At 41.0% G+C, this 27,914-nt stretch overlaps 1 protein-coding gene across 1 annotated transcript; it reads right to left on the bottom strand.

Annotated features, from left to right (window-relative positions):
• Positions 1 to 3,978: 3,978 nt before the first annotated feature.
• LOC121571331 (E3 ubiquitin/ISG15 ligase TRIM25-like) lies at positions 3,979 to 27,845 on the bottom strand. The gene is made up of 9 exons (XM_045222393.1): positions 26,990 to 27,845; positions 24,031 to 24,375; positions 15,244 to 15,444; positions 14,320 to 14,538; positions 13,466 to 13,561; positions 12,910 to 13,143; positions 10,543 to 10,565; positions 6,390 to 6,535; positions 3,979 to 4,734 (listed from the first exon to the last, which is right to left on the bottom strand). Exons 2-9 carry the CDS (start codon positions 24,286 to 24,288, stop codon positions 4,526 to 4,528), a joined length of 1,386 nt encoding a protein of 461 aa, XP_045078328.1. The 5' UTR covers positions 24,289 to 24,375; positions 26,990 to 27,845; the 3' UTR covers positions 3,979 to 4,525.
• Between the last annotated feature and the right edge of the window lie 69 nt (positions 27,846 to 27,914).

Genomic DNA, 27,914 nt, shown 5'->3' on the forward strand with positions numbered 1-27,914 from the left:
CATGTAGCAAGTAGCCTAGCTGCATATGTCTTAGTCATGAATGCATTATAAAATGTTTTACCTAAAGTCATATTCTATACTGAACAAAAATATAACACAACATGTAAAGTGTTGGTCCCATGTTTCATGAGCTGAATAAAATATCCCAGACATTTTTCCATATGCACAAAAAGCTTATTTCTCTCAAATTGTGCGCACAAATTTGTTTACATCCCTGTTAGTAAGCATGTATCCTTTGCCAAGATAACCCATCCACCTGACAGGTGTGGCATACCTAGAAGCTGATTAAAAAGCATGATCATTACACAGGTGCACCTTGTACTGGGGACAATAAAAGGTCACTAAAATGTGCAGTTTTGTCACACAGTGTGCAATTGGCATGCTGACTGCAGGAATGTCCACCAGAGCTGTTGCCAGAGAATCAAATGTTAATTTCTCTACCATAAGCCATCTCCAATGTCATTTTAGAGAATTTGGAATGCCAATGTCCAAATGGCCTCAACCACGTGTAACTTCGCCAGCCCAGGACCTCCACATCCGGCTTTTTCACCTGCGGGATCGTCACCATTGGTGGTCTGAAAGAAGCCAATGAAATGTTGTAATAACAGCACATTTAATTTATTTATCTTTATAACATTCATGCGGAGTTGATTGGCTGGATAGAATGACAATTCATTTGCTCAAAATCAACCATATGAAAATCCCTGAAAAATATACTAATTTTGTCAAATGATATTTACAAAAATCCAAGGTCAACTTTCGTAACAATGTGAAGAAAAAACAGATCCCTTGCAAGACACAAAAGCCATGTTATACCACCATGTTATTTGCAGAACTGTGCAAATAGATAGCCATACAAAACATGTCTAAAATAGCACAAGTTATCTATTGCTACAGTCAGTAGAAGTAGACCTGCAAATGTTTCTCCGAACTGCAAGTCATTAAACATGGGTCGTATTCATTAGTACGCACCAATTCAAAATGTTTTCTAACGGGAAAGGAGAACGAGGGCTTCTTATTGGACAGGTTCTGGTACATCCTTCCCAGTTTTCTTCTGTTTGGTGCCTAATGAATAGGACCGTGGGTGTGCAAATGATTACAAACATACGCGTTATACTGTGCATTATTAAACAGATTGATAAACATTATCTCAACTTATTTGACAAATTGTGAACAACTTTGAACATACCCACGCTTCACACACTCATCCACCCGTCTCTCAAGTCTCCTTTGGTTTCTTTCTATAATCCGTCTTTGGAATAAATTCACATCAATCAGAATTCTGTCCAGACATGCACTCACATGTGTCTGGTTACACATACAACACCTAAATACTAGCCTGGTCCCAGATCTGTTTTTGTCATCTTGCCAACCCCTATGGTTATAAATATTGGAGTTGGCATAACAGCACAAAAATATATTGGAAGAGGCTACCTAAATGCACTAAATTAGTTGTGAACCATTGTGTTTTGAAATTAATCATAAAGATTGAACAATTTCTACCTGGAAATATCTGCAGGTCAGTGCAATACCTTTCAATTATTAATATTATGTAATATAAATTATCCAGTGCATTCAAATAATAAACACAGTATAACAATGCACCATGCCTTCAACCAGAGAATAAAAAAATAAAATGTCGCTTCCCCTGAATATTCGGAAAGTATTCAGACCCCTTGACTTTTTCCACTTTGTTACATTACAGCGTTATTTTTTGTCCATCAATCTGCACTACCCCATAATGACAGTGAAAACAGGTTTTTCTTTTTTTTTGCAAATGTATTACAAATAAAAAAACAGATGCCTTATTTACATAAGTATTCAGACCCTTTGCTATGAGACTCGAAATTGAGCTCAGGTGCATCCTGTTTCCATTGATCATCATTGAGATGTTTCTAAAACTTGGAGTCCACCTGTGGTAAATTCAATTGATTGGACATGATTTGGAAAGGTGCCACAGTTGATGCATGTCAGAGCAAAAACCAAGCCATGAGGTCTAAGGAATTGGAACTCCGTTGCCTCCATCATTCTTAAATGGAAGAAGTTTGGAACCACCAAGACTCTTCCTCGAACTGGCCGCCCGGCCAAACTAAGCAATCGGGGGAGAAGGGCCTTGGTCAGGGAGGTGACCAAGAACCCGATGGTCACTCTGACAGAGCTCCAGAGTTCCTCTGTGGAGATGGGAGAACCTTCCAGAAGGACAACCATCTTTGCAGCACTCCACCAATCAGGCCTTTATGGTAGAATGGCCAGACGGAAGCCACTCCTCAGTAAAAGGCACATGACAGCCCACTTGGAGTTTGCCAAAAGGCACATAAAGGACTCTCAGACCATGAGAAACAAGATTCTCTGGTCTGATGAAACCAAGATTGAACTATTTGGCCTGAATGCCAAGCCTGGAGGAAACCTGACACCATCCCTACGGTGAAGCATGGTGGTGGCAGCATCATCATGCTGTGGGGATGTTTTTCAGCGGCAGGGATTGGGAGACTAGTCAGGATCGAGGGAAAGATGACCGAAACAAAGTACAGAGAGATGCTTGATGAAAACCTGCTCCAGAGCGCTCAGGACCTTAGACTGGGGCGAATGTTCACCTTCCAACAGGACAACGACCCTAAGCACACAGCCAAGACAACGCAGGAGTGGCTTCGGGACAAGTCTCTGAATGTCTTTGAATGGCCCAGCCAGAGCCTGGACTTGAACCCGAACAAACATCTCTGGAGAGACCTGAAAATAGCTGTGCAGCGACGCACCCCATCCAACCTGACAGAGCTTGAGAGGATCTGCAGAGAAGAATGGGAGAAACTTACAAAGCAAAAGGTGCTTCAACAAAATACTGAGTAAATGGTTTGAATACTTATGTAAATGTGATATTTCAGTTATCATTATAATTTATTTTTGCAAAAATGTCTAGAAACCTGTTTTTGCTTTGTAATTATGGGGTATTGTGTGTAGATTGATGAGGGGAAAATATTTAATCAATTTTAGAATAAGGCTGTAACGTAACAAAATGTGGAAAAAGTCAAGGGGTCTGAACACTTTCCGAATGCATTGTATACTAGACCAGGGCCTGTATTCATAAAGCATCTCAGAGTAGGAGTTCTGATCTAAGAACAGGTTCCCCCTGTCCATATAATCTTATTATGATCTAAAATGCAAAACTCGTACACCGAGATGTTTTATGACTATGGCCCCAGATCTGGGTCTAAAGACCATTTGAAATAATTTCAAATACTGTACTTGATTGAGTTTGCCTAGCTTAATGGAACCAATAGAGTAGATCTAAAACTGCAAACCCCACCCATCTGGCACAACAGTCAGGTTAGGAACAAGTGCTTTGGTCAAAAAAACAAAACAGTTTGAGGTTAGAACTAGAAACCCAGTGTTTAGTTATACAGTATAATCTTGAACTACAAAAATGAACTTAATCCCAAATGGCACCCTATTGCCTAAATCAGGGCTATTCAACCGGCCCGTTTATTCATTTAGACTGGCCCTTTGATAAATTGTGAAAAAAATCTGACATTCAGTGCCAAAACGACAAGCACTATGGTTTCTAGCACCTAAATTATGTGGCATGTTGATTCTTCTTTCTTTATATGAATTTGGCTCAAGCGTTTGAACGGTTTAAGCTACAAAATATTTTGACCCCATTTCTGAAAGCTACGAACAAGTAGGTGCCTTCTGTTTCCCTCTCTAATGCCCACAAGGACTCGTTAGAAGGGATTGTGACAAAACGCACCAAATGACTGAGGGAAATAAATTCAAAGCATACTTCCTTCAGACTGGAATTTGGCATTACCTGACTTGATAACACTCTTTGTGTTATTTATTGAGATACTTCGTTATCAGATTTTAAAATGACCTTATTACTTTTAAGAATGTCCTCTGTAGCTCAATTGGTAGAGCATGGCGCTTGTAACGCCAGGGTAGTGGGTTCGATCCCCGGGACCACCCATACGTAAGAATGGATGCGCACATGACTAAGTCGCTTTGGATAAAAGCGTCTGCTAAATGGCATATTATTATTATAATATTATAAGAAGCTTTTAAATGGTGAGCGAACATTGTGCCTTTTCCTTTTCAATGATGATCAAATTTTTGGGTTGCACCTCTACTCACACAATTAATTTTAGCAACATTTAAGAAAGCTACTTTATTGGTGTGTATGCTTTGTTTTTTTTATACAGTTCTTTCGAAGAATAAACATGTGGAAAATGTCCGCCCCCCTGCAATTAACCTTTTTTACATCTGGCCCTCATAAGAATATAGTTGAATAGCCAAGGCCTAAATAGGAAATAGGGTGCTACTTGGGACGCACACATAAACATCTCCCCTTCTAAACATTGATGTATAGATGTAGAATGTATGATATTTGAAAGGTTTCCCAAAATGGTTTGGCAAATCCTAAATTCAAAGTTAAACTTTTACATAGCCTCCCACTGACATCAATGCTTGACTATTTGAGAGAAAGTTTGACTTAAATGGAAGAATGGATTTGAGGATTCACCCCATAGTCATTTCCTCAGTTGGAATGAATCTCCTCTTCACCTTCCGAACTGTGGAGTTCGTCTGCTGACTCGTTCTGGTCGTGTATACCCTCCTCTTCCTCGCTCCTCATCTCCTCCTCAGCTTCCTCTTGTTCATCTCCATCACTGCCATCCTCGTCATCATCATCCTCCTCTTCCTCCTCCTCCTCTCCTCCGGTGTCCTCCTCCTCCCTGACTGAAGGACCTGGTAGAAGACAAAAACATTCAAACTAGAATCTGCATTTGGTGAAGCAGAGCCACTGTTCGCCCCCAGTGCTTTTGTTTTTATTTTGTTGATGAAATGGAAGAGCGGCGTCCGGCAGCGTTGTTAATGAAATTTCGAAGTACATATTCTGCTGTTCTATCGCATGTGCAATGATATCCCCCCAAAGTTACTTCTTGTTTCAAGTAACTTTGTTGTAATATCCCAAACGGATTTGGCAGTTTCACCAAATACATATTCTAGCTTTAAGAGAAGAACAATACTTTGTCACTGGGAAACAAATGTGTGTGTGCGCGCGTGCTAGTGTTGCACGGTATACCAGTACCACGTAATATCACAGTAACAAAATGTCATGATACCAACATTTTTAAATACCGATGTACCGTTTCATATGATAATACCAATTTTTTCAGCCCTACCAATCTAAAGAACCCGCTGGCGCCTGTTATAAAATGTTTATAAAGTCAGCTGTTTAGTTGAATTTTTGACGGGCAGGGATGGAGACCCTGATCAGTCTTCTGTTACATTTGTACATTTGATACATTGGAGCAGCGCGCAAAGCGAGCAAAGTTAATACATTGTATATCATTTAATCCTGCACAGGCCAGTCAAGAGTATAGGCTTTGCAAGTTCGCTGTCACGCAGCAGTGCCAGAGAGGAGAAAAGCTTCGCGACAGGCATGCTTTCAGCTTTACAGCAAAGAAAACGGCGGAAAAAATATGACTCATAACCTGGAGCTACCTTTTTTTTCTTCCTGCACAATTTTGCACGCATATGATATAATTTCACAAACCATTTCGCGGGCCATTTTAAACTAATCCCGGCCTGCTAATTATTGGTTTCATAACAAACAATGTTGTTCAGTCATGTTACCTAGCTAGCTAAAAACCAGTTAACTTGACAGTAGTTCTAAGCACAGGAAGGAAAAGGGTCTTCTACTTATGAGATGTGCTTCAAAAAAGGTAGGATTCATATAGGCCAAACTATATAAAACATCTATCACTTTCTGGTGCTCCTTACATTCTGTTTGGTGCCTAACGTTTTAAAAGTTGAGAGCAGTGTGTGTATGTTTGTGGGAGAGAGAGTGGTGTGTGTGTGTTTATGAGAGAGGGAGACAGAGTGTGTGAGGGAGGGGGAGTGTGTCTGTGTCCATTCCTCCAGCCAAATCACAGGTAGGCCTTTGCAAATATCAGCAAATTAGCCATTCAATGCAGTATTCTATTATATACAGTGAACAGTGTGAAGTTACATTCAATATGTGTTGCTTTGAGTAGAAGTGTGAATATCAGTGACAGGTGTTTTGTGTAGCACATGCGCAGAACGTTTAGAAAACAGGAACAAGTGTCCGGGGGACGGGGCGAACAGGACGCTAGGCCACTGAATTGCTCCCCCGTGGTATCGCGATACTACTCGGTATCGTGATACTTGGCCTGGTATCATATAGTTAGTAAAATGTTGGTATTGTGACAACACTAGTGCATGACCACAAATTCAAAATGTATTCAAATTATTCCAAACTTCCAACACCCTGGTTCCTTTATCTCGCACACACACACAGCTTTTTCTTTCCCCTCACACACACACACGCACAAAGTTCCCTCTCCTTTGTCTCTCTCACTCACACGTCTTTTACTCACAGATATCGTCGATGAGTTGAGAGACGCAGGAGCGTATATTAGTGAGGAAGTCCTCCTGCTTAACCTCCAGGGCCTCGGCCAGGCCTTCAGTGTCCACACCAACATACTCTGGGTAGAAGAGGGGCTTCTTCAACTGCCTGCAGAAACTGGGACACACGCATTACAAATTGGATGTCACCCATAGACAGGTGGAGAGAGGATGAGTCAGACACGCACTGCAAATGGCATTTCACCCATAGACAGGAGACACACAAACACAAGATGTTACACCCCACACAGACAGAGACATTTCAGGTATACAGTGCCTTCAGAAAGTATTTATACCCCTCCACTTATTCCATATTTAGTTGTGTTACAGCCTGAATTTAAAGTTGATTAAATTAATTTCTTACCCATCTACACACAATACCCAATAATTACTAAGTGAAAAACAGTTTTTATACATTTGTACACATTTATTGAAAATGAAATACAGAAATATCATTTACATAAGTATTCACACCCCTGAGTCAATACTTTGTAGAAGCACCTTTGGCAGAGATTACATCTGTGAGTCTAAGAGCTTTCCACACCTGGATTGTGTAACATTTGCCCATTATTCTTTTCAAAATTCTTCAAGCTCTGTCAAATTGGTTGTTGATCATTGCTAGACAACCATTTTCAGGTCTTGCCATATATTTTCAATTAGATTTAAGTAAAAACTGTAACTTGGCCTCTCGGGAACATTCAGTGTCTTCTTGGTAAGCAACTCCAGTGTAGATTTGGCTTTGTGTTTTAAGTTATTGTCCTGCTGAAAGGTGAATTAATCTCCCAATGTCTGGTGGAAAGCAGACTGAAACAGGTTTTCCTCTAGGATTTTGCCTGTGCTTAGCTCCATTCCGTTTCTTTTTAATCCTGAAAAACTCCCCAGTCCTTAACGATTACAACCATTCCCATAACATGATGCAGCCACCACTATGCTTGAAAATATGGAGAGTGGTACTCAGTAATGTGTTGTATTGGATTTGCCCCAAACATAACACTTTGTATTCAGGACAAAAAGTGAATTGCTTTGCCACATTTTTTGCAGTATTACTTTAGTGCCTTGTTGCAAACAGGATGCATGTTTTGGAATATTTTTATTCTGTACAGGCTTCCTTCTTTTCCCTCTGTCAATTAGGTTAGTATTGTGGAGTAAGTACATGGTTCTTGATCCATCCTCAGTTTTCTCCTATCACAGCCATGAAACTGTTTTAAAGTCACCATTGGCCTCATGGTGAAATCCCTGAGCGGTTTCCTTTTTATTTATTTAATTTAATTTAACTTAACCTTTATTTAACTTGGCAAGTCAGTTAAGAACAAATTCTTATTTACAATGACGGCCTACCCCGGCCAAACCCGGACAACGCTGGGCCAATTGTGCGCCCCCCTATGGGACTCCCAATCATGGCCGGATTGTGATACAGCCTGGAATCGAACCAGGGTCTGTAGTGACACCTCTAGCACTGAGATGCAGTGCCTTAAACCACTGCGCCACTCCTTTCTCTCCGGCAACTGAGTTAGGAAGGACGTCTGTATCTTTGTAGTGAATGGGTGTATTGATCATACCCTATACACCATCCAAAGTCTAATTAAACTCTACGGGATTGGTGTCCCGTATATGGGACGGTTGAGCTAACGTGCGCTAATGTGATTAGCATGACTGTAAGTAACAGCAAACTTTCTAGGACATAGACATGTCGTATATGGGCAGAAATCTTAAATTATTGTTAATCTAACTGCACAGTACAATTTACAGTAGCTATTACAGTGAAAAAATACCATGCTATTGTTTGAGGAGAGTGCACAACAACAAAAAACGTATCACGGCAACTGGTTTGATACATTCACCTCTGAAGGTAAATAATGTACTTACATTCAGTAATCTTGCTCTGATTTGTCATCCTAAGTGTCTCAGAGATAACATTTAGCATAGTTTTGTTTGATAAAATCCATTGTTATATTCAAAATGTAGGAACTGGGTTCTACAGTTTGAACCCCTGCTGTCTCTGGCTCCACACCCACCCCGCCCGGCCATCTAAATGTGTGAAAGTTAGTGTATAAGCTAATGATCCATCATGTATGACATTCCTGGGAGTGTGTAAACTTACATTTTGTATTACCATATCATTTTTGTATGTTCTCTATAGTTATGTACTTGAAAATGTATCAATTGACCAATTCGGCACATTTGGGCAGACTTGATACAAAATAGTCCAGTATTGCAATGGTTCACTGGATCAATTTGAAACTTTTCACACACACTGCTGCTTTCTAGTGGGCAAAATCTAAATTGCACCTAAACTGCAATATTATATTGTGGCCTTTCTCTTGCATTTCAAAGATGATGGAACAAAATAGAAAACGCATGTTTTTATCTTTTACCAGATCTAATATGTTATATTCTCCTACATTCATTTCACATTTCCACAAACTTCAAAGTGTTTCCTTTCAAATGGTATCAAGAATATACATATCCTTGCTTCAGGTCCCGAGCTACAGGCAGTTAGATTTGGGTATGTCATTTTAGGACAAAATTGAAAAAAAGGCTCCGATCCTTAAGAGGTTAATAACTTCACCATGATCAAAGGGATATTCAATGTCTGTTTGTTTTTTTACCCATCTACCAATAGGTGCCCTTCTTTGTGAGGCATTGGAAAACCTCCCTGGTCTTTGTGGTTGAATCTGTGTTTGAAATTCACTGATCAACTGAGGGACCTTACAGATACAGTGCCCTCCGTAATTATTGGGACAGTGACAACATTTGTTGTTTTGGCTCTGTACTCCAGCACATGTATTTTCATCCATATCGGGTGAATTGTTAAGAAATTACAGCACTTTTTGTACATAGTCCCCCCCCATTTTTGGGGACCAAAAGTATTGGGACAAATTCATTTATGTGTATTAAAGTAGTCAAAAGTTTAGTATTTGGTCCCATATTTCTAGCACCCAATGATAACATCAAGCTTGTGACTCTACACATTTGTTGGATGCATTTGCTGTGTCACACCCTGACGTATGGGACTCTAGTATGTTGAGTCAGGGTGTGGAGTTCTACGTTGTATTTTCTATGTTCTCTTTCTAGGTTGTGTATTTCTATGTTTGGCCGGGTGTGATTCCCAATCAGAGGCAGCTGTCGCTCGTTGTCTCTGATTGGGGATCATAGCCTGTTGTCACTCATTAGTTGTGGGTTCTTGTTCCGTGTAGAGGCTTGTATTGTGTTTAGCCTGAGGACTTCACGTTACGTTGTTTTGTTCGTGTGTTTATTTTGTTAAATAAACATTGTATGCATTTCACGCTGCGCCTTGGTCTGACCCGTCCTTCAATGATCGTGACATGCTGCTTGTTTTGGTTGTGTTTCAGATTATTTTGTGCCTAATAGAAATTAATGATAAATAATATAGTGTCATTTTGGAGTCACTTTAATTGTAAATAAGAATATGTTTCTAAACACTTCAACATTAATGTGGATGCTACCATGATTATGGATAGTCCTGAATGAATCGTAGATAATGAGTTCGAAAATTTAAGATGCACAAATATTATACCCCCAAGACATGCTAACCTTTCACCATTACATTAACAGGGAAGGTTAGCATTTTTATGGGGTATGATATTTGTGCATCTATAACTTTCTCACATTCAGGACTGTTCATTACTATCTGTAATTTATAAATTTTGTAAATGTAATATTTCCGTTTTTTATTTTTAATACATTTGCTCAAATGTCTAAAAACCTGTTTTCGCTTTGTCATTATGGGGTATTGTGTGTAGATTAATGAGGAATTTCTATTTATTTAATCCATTTTAGAATAAGGCTGTAATGTAACAAAATGTGGAAAAAGTCAAGGGGTCTGAATACACTGTATTATGTGACTTGTTAAGCAAATGTTTACTCCTGAACTTATTTAGGCTTGCCATAACAAAGAGGCTGAATACTTATTGACACAAGACATTTCAGATTGTCATTAATTTGTAAAAATGTCTAAAAACATTATGGGGCATTGTGTGTAGGCCAGTGACACACAATCTCAAGTTAATCAATTTTAAATTCAGGCTGTAACAACAAAATGTGGATAAAGTCATGGGGTGTAAATACTTTCTGAAGGCACTGTAACCTACAACAATAACTTACTTTTTGCTTGATGACTTGTACGCCTAAACAGCAAATCAGAGAAAAATAATAACATTTATTAGTTACAGAAAACAGAACGAAAAATAAACTATTTTGGGACAGCAGGAGATTTCTGACCATGTGACTTTTTGTTGTGGTCAGCGAACAGCATCAACCACTTATTTTGTATTATCCTTGATGATTTTAAATGCATATCCACTTGTCCATGTACAGTTGCGGCCAAATATATTGGTACCTTTGCACTTGTCCTAAATAACTTCCTATTTCTTCTCAAATAAGTTGAAGAATAAAATTGATCTCCACACCCTTGTCATTGGACTATTTTTATTTAGAAAATTATTGGCACCCCTGAACTAGTACTTGGTTGCACAGACTTTGGCCAAGATAACTGCCAACAAATGCTTCATGTAGCCATATATGAGCTTGCTGCACCTTTCTACTGGTAATTTGGCCAACTCTTCAGCAGCAAACTGCTCTAATTCTTCAATGTTTGAGGGGTGCCCTCCACCAACTGCTGTTTTCAGATCTCGCCATAGGTTTTGGATGTGATTCAGAACTAGACTCCTTGCTGACCACTCCAGAACTGCTTCTTGAACCATTCCAGGGTGCTTTTGATATGTGTTTGTGGTTGTTGTCCTACTGGAAGATCCACAACCTGTAACAGACACGCAGTTTTTGGACTCTGGGTTGAACATTGCACTCCAAAGCCCCTTGATAATCTGTTGATTTCATGATGTCTTGCACACATTCAAGGCCTCCAGCGCCAGAAGAAGCAAAGCAACCCCACAGCATTATCGAACCTCCACCATGTTTGATTGTGGGGAGGGAGTTCTTTTCTTTGAATAGATGCGGTAAAGAGGTCAATGGAACGCAGACCATGGGAGATAGAAGGATGCCAGATTGGCGCATATTCAACAAATCGGATGTAACAAAGTGGATATTCGTCAAATCCGTCATGATTGGCCAACAATGTGTTTTCGCTGCATAACATTTAGAAGCACTCCCTTTTCAGGTTTAGAAGAAGTGACTGCTAAATGCTAACTGAGCAAGGCACTTAACCCTAATTGCTCCTGTAAGTCGCTCTGGATAAGAGCGTCTGCTAAATGACTAAAATGTAAATGTAAAACTCACATTCATATAAGCTGGTAGCATAGCTAGCATAGAAAAATCGGTGGTGGTAGTCAGTCGTTTTTAACTGTAATGCAGTTGATTAGTGATGACATGAACATGTATTGGGGTCGACATCAATACAAGCATTAAACTCTGATTCTTACCTTAACAGTGTGAAATACACTAACAATAGCCTAAATGGAGGCAAATCTTCCTGGGGGACAATGAGGAGATTCGGGATCTTTCCCCCACGCGTTTCCATGGCATTTCCATTGTTTTGGTCGAGTTCCATTGACCTCTTTACCGCATCTATGCTTCATCTGGTCATTGGTAAACATAGGAAAAACCCACTGCTGAAGGAGACAAAAAGCCTGATTGAACTTGTCATAAGCCTAAAATCATGGGAAAATGTTCTGTGGACCAATGAAACAAAATTAAGAGCTCATTGGCAATATAAATCAGCACTTACTAACGACCAAATGACGCATTCGATGAAAAGAACACTCGCCCTACAATCAAAAACGAGGAGGTTTGATAATGCTGTGGAGGTTGCTTTGCTGCCTCTGGTACTGGGGGCCTTAAACATGCGCAAAGCATCATGAAATCAGCAGATTATCAGGCGTTTTGGAGTCCAATGTTCAACCCAGTGTCCAAAAATTGGGTCTCCACTGAAGGTTGTGGGTCTTCCAGGAGGACAACGACCCCAAACACACATCAAAAAGCACCCAGGAATGGTTCAAGAGATGCTGGCCAGCGAAGAGTCCAGATCTGAATCACATCCAAAACCTATGGCGAGATCTGAAAACAGCAGTTGGTGGAGGGCACCCCTCAAACATTGAAGAATTAGAGCAGTTTGCTGCTAAAAAGTGGGCCAAATTGCCAGTAGGATGGTGCAGCATGCTCATTGATGGCTACAAGAAGCATTTATCTGCAGTTATCTTGGCCAAAGTACTAGCTCCGGGGTGACAATAACTGTGTCCATGTCATTTGTCTTTATTTTCTAAATTAAAATTGTAAACTTAAGTCTACAAAAATAAAATTGGTTCTGCAACGTTGAAAATCCAACAACAACGTGTGGTGACCTAAAGTGTTTGAAATGTCAACTTATTTGAGAAGAAATAGGGAATTATTTAAGAAAAGTGCAAAGATGCCAATATATTTGGCCGCAACTCATCCATTGTATGGCTGAATATATATAATTTTTTATTTCATTTTTGTCAAATGAAAACAAATCAAATGGAAAAACCACACACTGACCTCTAGGAAGCGGAAGGGGTCGTTCTCCTGGGCGAGGTTCTGGATGCTGCTGTGGACATCTTGCAGACGAGCGTGGTCCTGGGCCACCTTGACTATGTTCCGCTGGATGTTGGGGCCACACTCGCCCCCTTGAGAGCGGGTAGAGTCCCTTAAGGCAGTGAGGAAGCCCTGCAGGTGGACCTGTAACACCTCCCCCACTGCAGTGATCCGCTGGTCCGATTCCTCCAGGAACTTCTGCACAGAGAGAGGGAGAGGGTTGAGAGATGGGGGCAGAAGTGTGCGTTTAACCAGAGAAAACCAACTAACCAGTGTCCAAAGTTTCTCCTCATCTGACACTAAAGTAAAACGCATTAAAATGGAGTAAACACGCAATGAAAATATACAGCTCTGTGAACAAACAAATACATGACATCTTACATTATGATAAGAGTCCGGGTTTGTACTCAGAAAGTGTCACAAAATATGAGCACTGATCTAGGATCAGGTCCCCCACTGTCCATATAATCATATTAATTCAGTCTACAAGAAAAAACATATCCTGGATCAGCACTCTCACCTTGTTAATTCGTTCCTCCACTTTCTGCTCCTGGAGAGTTTTTTCTGCTTTGCTCAACTTCCTGTCCACCTTCTGTAGCTGGGTCTCCAGAATGCCCTGAGGGACCAGAGGGGGAGTTTAGGGGGAGAAGAGAGAGTGGGTTAGGGGGAAGCGAGAGAGAGGGTTAGGGGGAAGAGCGAGAGAGAGAGACGGGGGGAGAACCAGTGTTAACTACATTCACTATGACAACAAGACTACAGTAAGGGTAAATGGTGAACTGAACTGGAAATGTCTCCCTTTCTCTCATTGGTTCAGACAAGTAACTTCTGGAAATGGGTTGAACAATTCATTCAAACAGTGAGATCACATGTTTTGTTTGAGTCCTAAATGACACCCTACTCCCTTTATAGTTTACTACTTTTGACCAGAGCCCTATGGGATAGCTTTCTTCCCACTATAGGGAATAGGATGCCATTTGGGACTTGCCCATTGTCTCATTCGCTCACCCACGTCAGACTAGTGACAACAATACAATGACATTCACCTGCGTTCTAGACTCAATGACCATTCTGTGGCGGCCTAGTCTAGAGCACAGAGGTGTGGTCTTTGTATGTGTGTGTGTGGTTCACTAAGGAGTGTGTGTGTTTACCTTCTGTTTGATTGAAAGTGATAGGGGGTACATACTTCTTGCTTGTGAGTGTGTTCTAACAGAGCTTTAACCTTCAGATCTTTCCTGGTGTTCTTTGGTTTTTGGAGTGCTACATTTAGGCATGTACATCACCCTCCTGACTAGTAGACCAACCAACAGAGACTTCTTAACGCTACCCCTCTTCCTACAATCATTGTATTATAGGTTACAACTCTAGAGCCTTTACCTTCAGACCCTTCATGGTGTTCTTCAGGGTCTTGATGGTGTGTCCAGCGTGGCCCCCCTCTATGGTACAGGCGTTGCAGACACACACCCTGTCGTCCATGCAGTAGTAGCGGTACATCTCATCATGTTCAGGACACTTCCTCTTCCTCAGGTCTCCCAGGGGCTCGGTCAGGGGGTGCTCCCTAAACGCAGGCAGCTCCAGGTGGGGCTTCACATGCTCCTGACACATGGACAAAATTAAGAAAAAATAAGTCATGCTCATCTTGAAAATAAAAAACCAAGTTTACAATTTCTTAGAAAAATAAGGTGATATGCACATCCAACACTTGAGAATGGGCGTTTTCAAGTCGTTCACCATTGTTGGTCACCTCCTTTCAAAGTGTGTTGCATTATGGGCATACATTATTTTTTACATATCATGTGATCAAAGCCCATGCAGTTTTTTTTATGAAGTTGCCTTCAAGTCACTGTAGTTTGCTTCTCACCAACCACACCGTGCAGCCATCACCTGCATTGTGGAAGGCACTATTTGTCAATCAGTCATTAGGGGAGTATTGTATGACCAACGTGAACATGGCCAAAGACATGACTGAAACAGGAACCAACTTTTCCATGATTCTAAAGCTACAGGGGATACAAATGAAAGTCATACTTGAGACCTCTCTAACCAATTAATTGTACACAGGCTATGTTTTCAGTTTGTGAGTGTGTGATATGGGGGTATAGAAAAGTTTTAGACATTTATAAAGAAAAACGTTCATAAACAATCGCAGCTATGTTGACAGTGCCATGTTGATCTGAGCCTTGCTGTTAGAAAACCACTAGTGTCCCACTTTCGACTGTCGCAGATGCACCTCCCCCGACTTCACTTGAATTATGGGTGCTGAATAGCAATATTCCATGTATAGGCCTCCTATATCTTTACCTGACACATGGACACCTCGCATTTCAGACACGTCTTCACCGCTAACACCACCGCTCCTCCAGCCCCAGCCCCGGGAGCTCCAGGTTCCCCTTTCCCCGCCTCGCTAGTGTCCCCTGGAGGGCAGTAGTCACAGGGCACAGACACAGGGGTCTTGGCTGTTGCCGGGCGGCCAGCGTCTGGTTGTTGTCTTGACGACGCTGCCTGGACATCAAAGTGACAGCACAGAGAAAGGACAAGGAATAGAGTAAGCTGTGTTTTCTGGTAGACCTATAGGCTATGAATCAGTAGAGTAGGCTATTGTAGAGATGAATACTCCTAAGACTAAAAGGTCATCTTTACAGTGACAGGCCTATAAAATAGCAATAATTAATCAAATGAATGGCATTAGGTAATCACGATTAATCAACATTTTAGAATTTGCTCAAATTTGGACCTAAATCAATAATTGTTCCATTTAAAAAGCAGTGCATTGAAGCAGTAGCACAGTCATTCCTGTGCCATCCAAATTTGTGCATAGCCTAGTCAGTGGTCAAGTTATCCGGTTGGCTAGCTATCAAACCAAATAAATTGTGGCTTGCGAGTTGTTTAAAACGGCCCGCAACTTCTACATGATTTTGGCTAGAGGGGCACAGTCTTCCGCGATGTAGTTGAAGGCGCAAGCATTGACTGTAGCAGTGTTGTGTTGTGTTCTGCGCTTAACCCACTACAGTCGATGCGGTGAAAGGTGACAGAGCTAGAGCGGTGTTTGTCATCCCGAAAATCGGTCTTCTCACAACATTGTCTGTAGCGTTCGAACAGTTTGGGCTACACACTAATATGACCCCTCGGTGGAAAGGTGATACTCTCACGAACACGTATATATCAGTTCTGTTTTGCTCTAGGACACCCACAGGCCTCACAAGACTAGTCTGAAGGTCCCCCGGTACCAGTTGAAAAAATAAATTGACTTATACAGTACCAGTCAAAGGTTTGGACACACCTACTCATTCAAGGGTCTTTCTTTATTTTTACTATTTTCTACATTGTAGAATAATAGTGACGACATCAAAACTATGAAATAACACATATGGAATCATGTAATAACCAAAAAACTAATCAAAATATCTTTATTTTAGATTCTTCAAAGTAGCCACCATTTGCCTCAACCAGCTTCATGAGGTAGTCACCTGGAATGCATTTCAATTAACAGGTGCATCGATATGCTTTAGGACCATGCGGACATCTCAGAGCGGTCAGTTAGGCTGTTTGGCGGTTTCAGCCGACTGGATTTAGGATCCACAGGGACACCACAGAACGTGCGAACAGAGGCAGCTGTTGCCTGTGTGTGTTGTGCTTTTTCTCCGAGTTGTAAAAGCAAACAGAGCAGAAACTGGCTACTCTTTATTTGACTGATATCGCTGGCAAGGAAATGCTGTTTGACTTAACAGAAAATTAAGTATTTATTCCCAGTGCTGAGTTAGTGTAACTGACATGTAACGTTAGCTAATGGATTACCTGTTTCATCCCCTCTCGACTGAAGTAAATGAACTAGCTAGTAGCTACCACAGCCAGTTCAGCTCTAGCCTCTAGCTATCTGTCAGGTAGCAGTATCTAATAGCTCGTGTGTATGGAAATGTTTTGTAGCCTTTGTTCTGTCCCGTTTCAACAGAAGTAAATTAACTTGGCTAGTTTTCACTAACTTTAGTTATTATTTTTTGCTTCAATCACACTACACCTGAATCAAATTATGAAACCAGCAGCCAAACAATTGAAGAACGATATTCTGACATTTTTTGAGAGCACAATGTGAGTTTTTATTAGTCAGTATAGCAATGTAACGTTATTGATCTGTCAGTTTCCCTAGCTTATTCCCTACTTTTTACACTAACATGGTATTAACAGCTCTACAGGCTTCACTGTCATGGTGCACAGTCAGTACACAACACTATGCTCATCATGTCTTAGCAGGATCAGATGGTGACAGGTGTCCCAGAGAAGGTCTCCGGCGCTCAGGTGAATTTTGCAGTATATTATAACAGTCAGTGAATGGATACAAAGTTCCAATCTTGAGTTGATGGGTAGGCTACAGTCTACGATCTGGGAATAATGGTCATTTCAATTATTGAACCATTATATTATCCAATAATCAATGTATAAATGTACACCAAGGTCATTCTTTGTCATGCCTCATCTGAGCAGGATCAGATGTTGACAGGAGTCTCTCAGCAGGGTCAGGCAACCAGGGAAGACCAGTCTGTGACAGCGCTGAGGTAGTCTTTTGCCGATGCAACACTTCTGTCTGTGCATCAAAAACTGGACAAGCCAGAAGCTTCAAATTCAAAATAGTTTCAAACACAGTCTGACAAACCTCTAAAGTTGATTTCCAAACTTTCCAAAGTTGATTTCCGATGACACAGAACATGTAAAACAAAAATGTGAGTAAGACCTGGGAGACACTATTGATGATGAATGGATACAGATATGTTTGAATGCCCAGTCACGTTCATATGTGACCGACCGGCTAGATTCGGTCTTATGTAGCAAAATTTGAAATTGTGTTTTTTTACATTGGATAAAAGTAGAGACTCAGAGCTAGAAAATGGTATATCATACACTACAGTTGATGAACAATGGGAGAGTAATTCTGCTTTGAAAGTTGATAAACTTGTAACCTCACTTTTGAGAAAATGGCCATTGAATGTTTTGGTACACCTACTGGAGAGCTCTTCTTTGTCTACACCCATTCAGCATCATTCACACCCTCTTAAGCTTTAGCCCCACCCAGCTCTTTAAGGATTCACATGTGAGGCCATGTACTAAACAACCAAAGATTTCAAGACTAAAGGCTGGTTTATATTACGGGTGTGTTCGTTAATTCAATCTGGAGTGCAAGAGTGTGCTCAAGAGTGCACTCTGGGCGCGCGTAAATTCAGAGTGTTGTCAGATTGTCCGTTCGTAAATTCAGAGTGTTTCGCTCTGAGAGTTCAGAGCACACACTGGACGCTCTGGCCAAAGAGTAGGGTTGATTTGAGCGTTCTGACCTAACAGCAGCAGTCAAGCACCCAAGCTAACTGGCTAACATTTGCTAGCTACTTCCAGACACAAATAAGGGAACAGCTCACTCTGACCATTTTACTAACCCGAGCAGAGCTGGTTAGGCTGTTCTTATATTATCCAGAGCATTGGTGACTGCAACTGTGCTGCTGGCAACAATTTAATTACGCTTTTTTGCCAACGTTTACTGACACCGGCCATATTCAACGGGTGTTGAGCATTCGTAAATTAATCAGTTATTCTGCGCTCTGAAATCGGAGTAGATAGCCAGAGCGAATTTACCAGCTACGTCTATCGACAGCTGTCACAGTGACATCATGAACATTCTATTGAAATGGTTACTTGCATAGTGGAGTCTTGTTTAGACACGTAGCTAGCTAGCTATCTAAATAATGAACCATAATGCCAACTCATAACGTTACTACCCTGCATGAATCTGCAGGTACAGTGGCTTGCGAAAGTATTCACCCCCCTTGGCAACTTTCCTATTTTGTTGCCTTACAACCTGGAATTAAAACGTAATTGTAATGTTTTACACAACATGCCTGCCACTTTGAAGATGAATAATATTTTTTATTGTGAAATTAACAAGAAATAAGACAAAAAAACAGGAAACTTGAGCATGCATAACTATTCACCCCCCCCAAAGTCAATACTTTGTTGAGCCACCTTTTGCAAGTCTCTTGGGGTATGTCTCTATAAGCTTGGCACATCTTGCCACTGGGATTTTTGCCCATTCTTCAAGGCAAAACTGCTCCAGCTCCTTCAAGTTGGATGGGTTCCGCTGGTGTACAGCAATCTTTAAGTCATACCACAGATTCTCAATTGGATTGAGGTCTGGGCTTTGACTAGGCCATTCCAAGACATTTAAATGTTTCCCTTTAAACCACTCGAGTGCTGCTTTAGCAGTATGCTTAGGGTCAATATCCTGCTGGAAGGTGAACCTCCGCCCCAGTCTCAAATCTCTGGAAGACTGAAACAGGACTCCCTCAAGAATTTCCCTGTATTTAGCGCCAGCCATCATTCCTTCAATTCTGACCAATGACCCAGTCCCTGCCGATGAAAAACATCCCCACAGCATGATGAAAAACATCCCCACAGCATGGTGTTCTTGGGGTGATGAGAGGTGTTGGGTTTGCCCCAGACATGGCATTTTCCTTGATGGCCAAAAAGCTCAATTTTAGTCTCATCTGACCAGAGTACCTTCTTCCATATGTTTGGGGAGTCTCCCACATGCCTTTTGGCGAACACCAAACGTGTTTGCTTATTTTTTTTCTTTAAGCAATGGCTTTTTTTCTGGCCACTCTTCCGTAAAGCCCAGCTCTGTGGAGTGTCCTGTGGATAGATACTCCAATCTCCGCTGTGGAGCTTTGCAGCTCCTTCAGGGTTATCTGATTAATGCCCTCCTTGCCTGGTCCATGAGTTTTGGTGGGCGGCCCTCTCTTGGCAGGTTTATTGTGGTGCCATATTCTTTCAATTTTTTTATAATGGATTTAATGGTGCTCCGTGGGATGTTCAAAGTTTCAGATATTTTTTTATAACCCAACCCTGATCTGTACTTCTCCACAACTTTGTCCCTGACCTGTTTGGAGAGCTCCTTGGTCTTCATGGTGCCACTTGCTTGGTGGTGCCCCTTGCTTAGTGATGTTGCAGACTCTGGGGCCTTTCAGAACAGGTGCATATATACTGAGATCATGTGACAGATCATGTGACACTGATTGTACACAGGTGGACTTTAACTAATTATGTGACCTCTGAAGGTAATTGGTTGCACCAGATCTTATTTAGGGGCTTCATAGCAAAGGGGGTGAATACATATGCACGCACCACTTTTCCGTTATTTATTTTTTAGAATATTTTGAAACAAGTTATTTTTTTAATTTCACTTCATCAATTTGACTATTTTGTGTATGTCCATTACATGAAATCCAAATAAAAAATCTATTAAAATTACAGGCTGTAATGCAACAAAATAGGAAAAACACCAAGGCTGTAGCTAACCAACCAGGTTCAATGTTAGCTAGCTAACATTAGGCTATAACTAGCCAAGCAAATGGCTCTGAGATACGAATAATATTACTATACAGATCATACATGTAACGTTAGCTAGCGAGCCAGCCAGCTAACATTAGCTAGCTAGCTAACAGTACACTTTAACATGAAATGAAAAAATTCTGACAAAAGTAGAAACGTGTAATATCTGAAAATGTAGCTAGCTAGACTATCTTACCCGTATACATGGATGGACGCTTCGCCCTCTTTGTCACGGATGCCATGGTTACCATAAGTTTGAAGATGTAATGCGGCTAAGAATTGCATTGCCATTAATTGGAAGGTTGGTTGTCCTCGCACAATGTCACAATGGATGGCAGAAATGTCATTATCACTAGACTTGATTTATTACAAGATTAAGGGTATACTGTGCAACTTTCATAAATGCAGGATACCTTATATAATTAGAATACTGTATGACAAATGGAGTCTGCATTGAAAACATGCCCACGTCAGTGAAGATACCTATTTAGACAATCCCTAGGTGCTGGGCGGCTCAGTCCTGGCACTGGGGGTCTGCCATACTGTTGGTTGTCACTCTGGCCTTGGACTAACACACCTGAAACCAATCATTAATGTTTCACTAAGATCCTAAAGCTGAGTGGGGTGTGTTGGGTTGGGGCGCTGCAGGGCAGTGGACCCCTAGGGGCAGGACGGGGCGATCCAGCTATATTGTGTACAAGTAAAAAGAGCTCTACAATACTGTCATGACTTGCCCTCATGGGCTGAGGATCAAAGATCCCGGCTAGGCAAAGGTTTGAACACCCCATCTCCTGGGGGCCAGTTTTATGACCGGTCATAAATTCCTTGCAGAAACGTTATTTTCCGTGCCATGCAGTATTGGGAGAGGGAATTTGATTTTAGCATTCTAGATGAGATGATTGAGAACAAATCAATATGGAAAACAGTCAGTGGCCACGCCCAGATGAGCCCAAACATGATGGAACGCCCCTTTTACCGAGGGCATAAAAAGCCTTGAAAAACAAATTAACATTAGACCAAGCAGATTACGCTGTAAACCGGATGATGCAAATGGTTGAATTTCTACCAGACCAGGAAGCGTGAAGCTGAAGCTACACGGCTTAAAATGGTTAGACCAGAAAGCCCCACGGCTTAAAATGGTTGACACGCTACAGACCAGCATACGTGAAGCGTGAGCTAAACGTTACAAAATGGTTAAACTCTACAGACCAGCTGACATGCAGCACGAGCTGAATATGGCAAAATTGTGAAACTCTACACAAGGTGAAGAAAAAGACAGCGCACTAGACCTTAGCATTACCAGTCTGCAGCTGGCATGTATAGTCGTCTAGAGAACTTTCACTAAAGACACGAGTTGGGAAGGACAATCCCTCTCAGACAACCATTGGTCCATCTGCAGTAACTATTCTAACAGAGCAACTCTACGAACTACAGGGTATGCATTCTAACCACCACTACGACTTGAAACTCTACCAAGGACATTGGGATCTCTGGTGGGAAAACCAGAGTCCTACATCATCAACTCACCTAGAGGACAGCTACACGTAAATACATGTTGCATTTCTAACCCGAATGAGCGGCTGCTAAATATTTGTATTTCCGTGAGCGTAGTTTCCAAAGTATCAACGATAGTTTGAATCGTTGTCTCTCCCTATTTATTATTATTATTATTATTATTATTATTATTATTATTAAGCCATTTAGCAGACGCTTTTATCCAAAGCGACTTACAGTCATGTGCGCATACGGACCAGTTCTCCCTTCCAAGCATTCATGCTATTGTTAGTCCAGTCCACTAGGGACCTGTTTTCATTGTATTACTTTAGTAATCAACAACATGTGTGTGTGTGTGTGTGTGTGTGTGTGTTTGTATTGTGCTATTATTTAGTTAGTTAGTAAATAAATAATTAAGCCAATTTGTGTATTGCTGATTCATCAATATGGTTAGGGTTCTTGCAGGTTCAAGGATTATGCGATGTTCAGATTGAGACTGATAAGAGGTAATTATTTAATAAGTGACAGTTATTGATATATAACATACATATATATATATATATACACACACACACACACATACACATACATACATACATATATATGTATATAAGAGTTTAATTCAGGAGATGGTAACTCGTTAAACAACTTCTTCCGTGGTGCCCCAAATTCCTAATGAGTTAATTGTTACATGATGAATTTAATCGAGTGACAATTAAACATAGTTAGTTGATTCGATAAATAACAGTCATACATTAAATTAAGTCACGTCACGACAGTACTATTAGGCCTGTGATATGAATTACAGTGCCCTCCGTAATTATTGGGACATTAAGCATTTTTTTATTTTGGCTCTATACTCCAAAGGTTTGGATTTGAAATCAAACAATGAAGTTAAAGTGCAGACTGTCAGCTTTCATTTGAGGGTATTTTCATCCATATTGGGTGAACAGTTTAGAAATTACAGCACTTTTTGTACATAGTCCCCCCATTTTAGGGGTGCAAAAGTATTGGGACAAAATCACTTGTGTGTATTAAAGTAGTAAAAAGTTAAGTATTTGGTCCCACATTCATAGCACGCAATGACTACGTCAAGCTTGTGACTCTACAAATTTGTTGGATTCATTTGCTGTTTGTTTTGGTTGTGTTTCAGATTATTTTGTGCCCAATAGAAATGAATGGTAAATAATGTATTGTGTCATTTTGGAATCACTTTTATTGTAAATACTTCTACATTAATGTTGATGCTACCGTGATTAGGGATAATCCTGAATGAATCGTGAATAATGCTGAGTGAGAAAGTTAGAAGCACAAATATCATACCCCCAAGCAATGCTAACCTCTCACCATTACAATAACAGGGGAAGTTAGCATTTTTGGGGGGGTATGATATTTGTGCGTCTAACTTTCTCACTCATCATTATTCACGACTCATTCAGGATTATCCGTAAGCATGGTAGCATCCACATTAATGTAGAAGTGTTTAGAAACATATTCTATTCTTATTTACAATAAAAGTAACCCCAAAATAACCCACAATATAGTAATATTAGATAGTGTAGAAATGCAGGAAATTAGCTTTAGGATGGCCAAAAATAAATCTGAGGGAGGACCCCCTGACCCCCCGCCAGGTTATGTCCCCCCCACTTCTAAAACCAAAGTTGCGCCCCTGGTTCCATGTAGTGAATCTGTTATTCAATAGGTTTGTATGGGCTAATAGCAGTAAGGACCCCCAAAAAATTTATCAAAACAATTTTTTTGCAGATTTCAAGGGGTCTTAAAATTCAAAATCAAACACCAAAATGATCCTTGGTATGATCTTCTTAAAACAATTCCATATAGTTTAGTAGAAACCCCCCCGGCTTAGACAGGGCTTAGGCTCTTGTGGGTTAAAAGGGTCAATGCGGAAACACATGCGCTTAAGCGGTGAAGAAATGGAGACGTAATTAACAACGGCAAAAATTACACCGATAAACGTCAGGCATTAACACGTTAACTTTGACAGCCCTACTATAAACTGATATCAACTTTACTTTTCTGCTTTTACCACAACTTCTGTGACCAAGCGCCGTATGTATCAAGCGTCTCAGAGTAGGTGTGCTGATCCAAGATCAGCTGCCCCCTGTCCAATAATCTGATTCATTATGATTGAAAAAAGGCAAAACTGATCCTAGATCAGCACTACTACTCTGAGACACTGTGAAAATTGTCCCAGACCACACATACCTGTCCCCGGAAGCGGTAGTCGTCGGCGATGTTGGCCAGTTTGAAGTTCTTCTGCGAGGTTGCGGAGCAGCGGTGGCTCTCGCGACACTCGGGGCAACGGAAGCGACCTCGCTCTGCCTGGCGTTTGAGACGGCGGACGCAGAGGAGGCAGAAGTTGTGGCCGCAGGGCAGCAGGTGGGGGTCCCGGAACAGGTCCAAGCACACGGGACAGGTGAGCTCGTCTTCTAGAACAGTGGACTGATCCATGGAGGTAGCCATGATGGGAATGGAAAAGGGGGAAAGGAAGGGAGCTGAGCTGATGTGAGAGGGGGAAGAGCCGATGTATTTGTAGTTTGGTCGCAGTAGCTGTAGAGTAGTAGAAACAGAAAATAATTTAGTAAGATGTTAAGAGATGTCGTAAAATTAAACATTGATAGGAGTTTATATCCCTCTAATAGAAACATGGTTATTGGAGTATTCAAAGTGATCAGCTAAGAAGTAACACATTTGGCAGTTTTACACAAAACTGGATTCAAACTTTTAACTTCCGATTTCCTATCAACACTGTTGATGTTGGTTGAAAAGTGTAAGCGATGATTCACCCAGCTCTGAACTTGCTGACAAAACCTAAAGTTGAAAGGTAATTTGTGGTCGTAGTTGCATGTCCGCTGGGGTGTTTCATTAGGTCGATTCTGTTGCGAAACGTTTTGCAACTGAAACGGTTTACTCCAAACGGAAAACCTTTTCCAAGGAAATCCAGAGTTACTATTGTACAAATTAATGTTGGTCCTTCCCAGTTTCGTCCCGTTTGCTTCCGTTTGTCATAAACGGTAAACAGTTTCATTGCAAGACGTAACGAACAGGGATGGAAATTAAGCTAGCCCCCTAGCCCATGGCTACTTTTCAGACAGGACTAGTACAGTAGAAAATGTGCACAACTAGCCCATCAGCTAGTGAAAATGTGTGTATTTGGACCCGGCCTAGTAAAAATGGTGGTCTACTAGCCCAGCTGGCCAGTGCCCAAAATTCTTAATTCCATCCCAGGTAATGAATAGCTACATCCCTGATAGGCCAATTTGAATTCCGATAGTAGCCTCATAACTCACCATAACATACAGTGCATTCTGAAAGTATTCAGACTCCTTAACTTTTCCCACATTTTGTTACGTTACAGCCTTGTTCTAAAATTGATTAAATAAAAAAAATCCTCAGCAATCTACACACAATACCCCATAATGACAAAAAGAAAACAGGTTTAGACATTTCTGCTAATTTATTAAAATATTCAGACCCTTTGCTATGAGACTCGAAATTGAGCTCCGGTGCATCCTGTTTCCATTGATCATCCTTGAGATGTTTCTACAACTTGATTGGAGTCCACCTGTGGTAAATTCAATTGATTGGACATGATTTGGAAAGGCACACAACTGTCCATATAATGTCCCTCAGTTGACAGTGCATGTCAGAGCAAAAACCAAGCCATGGGGTCTAAGGCATTGTCCGTAGAGCTCCGAGACAGGATTGTGTCTAGGCACAGATCTGGGAAAGGGTACCAAAAAATGTCTGCAGCATTGAAGGTCCCCAAGAACACAGTGGCTTCCATCATTCTTAAATGGAAGAAGTTTGGAACCACCAAGACTCTTCCTAGAGCTGGCCGCACGGCCAAACTGAGCAATCGGGGGAGAAGGGCCTTGGTCAGGGAGGTGACCAAGAACCTGATGGTCACTCTGACAGAGCTCCAGAGTTCCTCTAGAGACAGAAGAACCTTCCAGAAGGTAAACCATCTCTGCAGCACTCCACCAATCAGGCCTTTATGGTAGTGGCCAGACGGAAGCTACTCCTCAGTAAAAGGCACATGACAGCCAGCTTGGAGTTTGCCAAAAGGCACCTAAATGACTCTCAGACCACGAGAAACAAGATTCTCTGGTCTGATGAAACCAAGATTGAACTCTTTGGCCTGAATACCAAGCGTCACGTCTGGAGGAAACCTGGCGCCCTCCCTACGGTGAAGCAAGGTGGTAGCAGCATCATGCTGTGGGGATGTTTTTCCAACGGCAGGGACTGGGAGACTAGTCAGGATCAAGGGAAAGATGAACGGAGCAAAGTACAGCGAGATCCTTGATGGAAACCTGCTCCAGAGCGCTCAGGACCTCAGACTGAAACTGGGGTGAAGGTTCACCCTCCAACAGGACAACGACCCTAAGCACACAGCCAAGGAGTGGCTTCGGGACAAGTCTCTGAATGTCCTTGAGTGGCCCAGCTACAGCCCGACTTGAACCCGATCGAACATCTCTGGAGACCTGAAAATAGCTGTGCAGCGATGCTCCTCATCCAACCTGACAGAGCTTGAAGATCTGCAGAGAAGAATGGGAGAAACTCCACAAATACAGGTGTGCCACGCTTGTAGCATCATACCCAAGAAGACTCGAGGCAGTAATCGCTGCCTAAGGTGCTTCAACAAAGTACTGAGTAAAGGGTCTGAATACTTATGTAAATATATTTGTGTTTTATTTTTAATAAATTAGCTAAAATTTCTAAACCTTTTTTTGCATGGTCAAAATGTGGGGGGAAAATACAATTTAATCAATTTTAGAGTAAGGCTTTAAAGTAACAATGCGGAAAAGGTCAAGAGGTCTTGAGTACTTCCGGAATGCACTTTAACGTTACATGACACCTCCCTTTCATTAGATGCACTGTAGCTAGCTAGCTCTTTCAACGTCAACGATACTGGAGACATCTAGCTACGTCTTGTATGCCAATGCAATGCCTGAAAACAAAAGCAGTTGAGTTCAAACCTATTTATATTATAAATAGATTACACTGACCTACATGGACTGTTCCAGTTTAGAGAGCCAACGTTAGCTATCTAGCTAAAGTTAATTAATTAGCTAGCTATCATAGGTTACACAATAGTAGCACGAGCGCACCTTGTGGCGCTAGGCGTTGGCAACAATTACAAACATTGCCGCATATACCTTACCTCTATCACAGAAGACACCGTATTTCACAACTTCTTTAGCCTCTCTCATTCCTTGCCACACCGGAATATCCAGTGAACACGTTTCAGGCATTTACAATCGTTTGACCATTCTAACCAGGAACAGAACTTGAGCTCGCTCAATCGGTGACGCTAGGGGCAAACTGATCGTGTTACGTCAATAGAATGCGCGTGTGGAACTTTGTTGTATTATTATTAAACTGTAACATACAAAATACAGAACAGACAGAGGGATTACATAAAGAAGAAATTACAAATAAAAAATTAATAAAAATCCACATATCAAATCCAGACAGGTAGCAAATACAGTTTGAGACATTTTGTTTTGCATACATTTTAATGATTCTAAATAATATTCCAAATCAGTAAAACATATTTTTAAAGGGCCCGTTTCTTAATACATTTTGATTTGTGTATGAAAAATGTTCCTAATAAAATTAAGAGATTAATGACATACTGACGTTCAATTGTAGAATCAGTGTCGTACAATAATGTCAAACTTGCATATTTCAATGGTTGTATGCATTTTGTTGCCAAGATATAGCTTAAAATCAGTGCAGAACACCTCACTATGCAAACAACTACAAAATAATAAGTGTTCAATAGATTTAGTTTCTAGTTAACAAAAACTGCATTCACTGCTTAACATCAGGTATACATTTAGAAATCAAGCTATTACACGGGTAGAATCTATGGATAATATTAAAGGAGACCTTTACTTTGTTCGTCACCATAAATTTGTGTGGCGTGAGCCATGCATGGCGCCAGTTTACATCAAACGCGCGTGGAACTTCTTCCAGCCACAAAGTCAAAATTGGCTGTCGTAAAAATTGTGGTCTTAATTTAAGGTTAGGGTTAGTCATAAGGTTAGCACTGTGGTTAAGAGTAGGTTCAAAATCAGATTTTA

This window comes from Coregonus clupeaformis, chromosome 8 (assembly GCF_020615455.1).
Source record: "Coregonus clupeaformis isolate EN_2021a chromosome 8, ASM2061545v1, whole genome shotgun sequence".
NCBI classification, from domain to species: domain Eukaryota; kingdom Metazoa; phylum Chordata; class Actinopteri; order Salmoniformes; family Salmonidae; genus Coregonus; species Coregonus clupeaformis.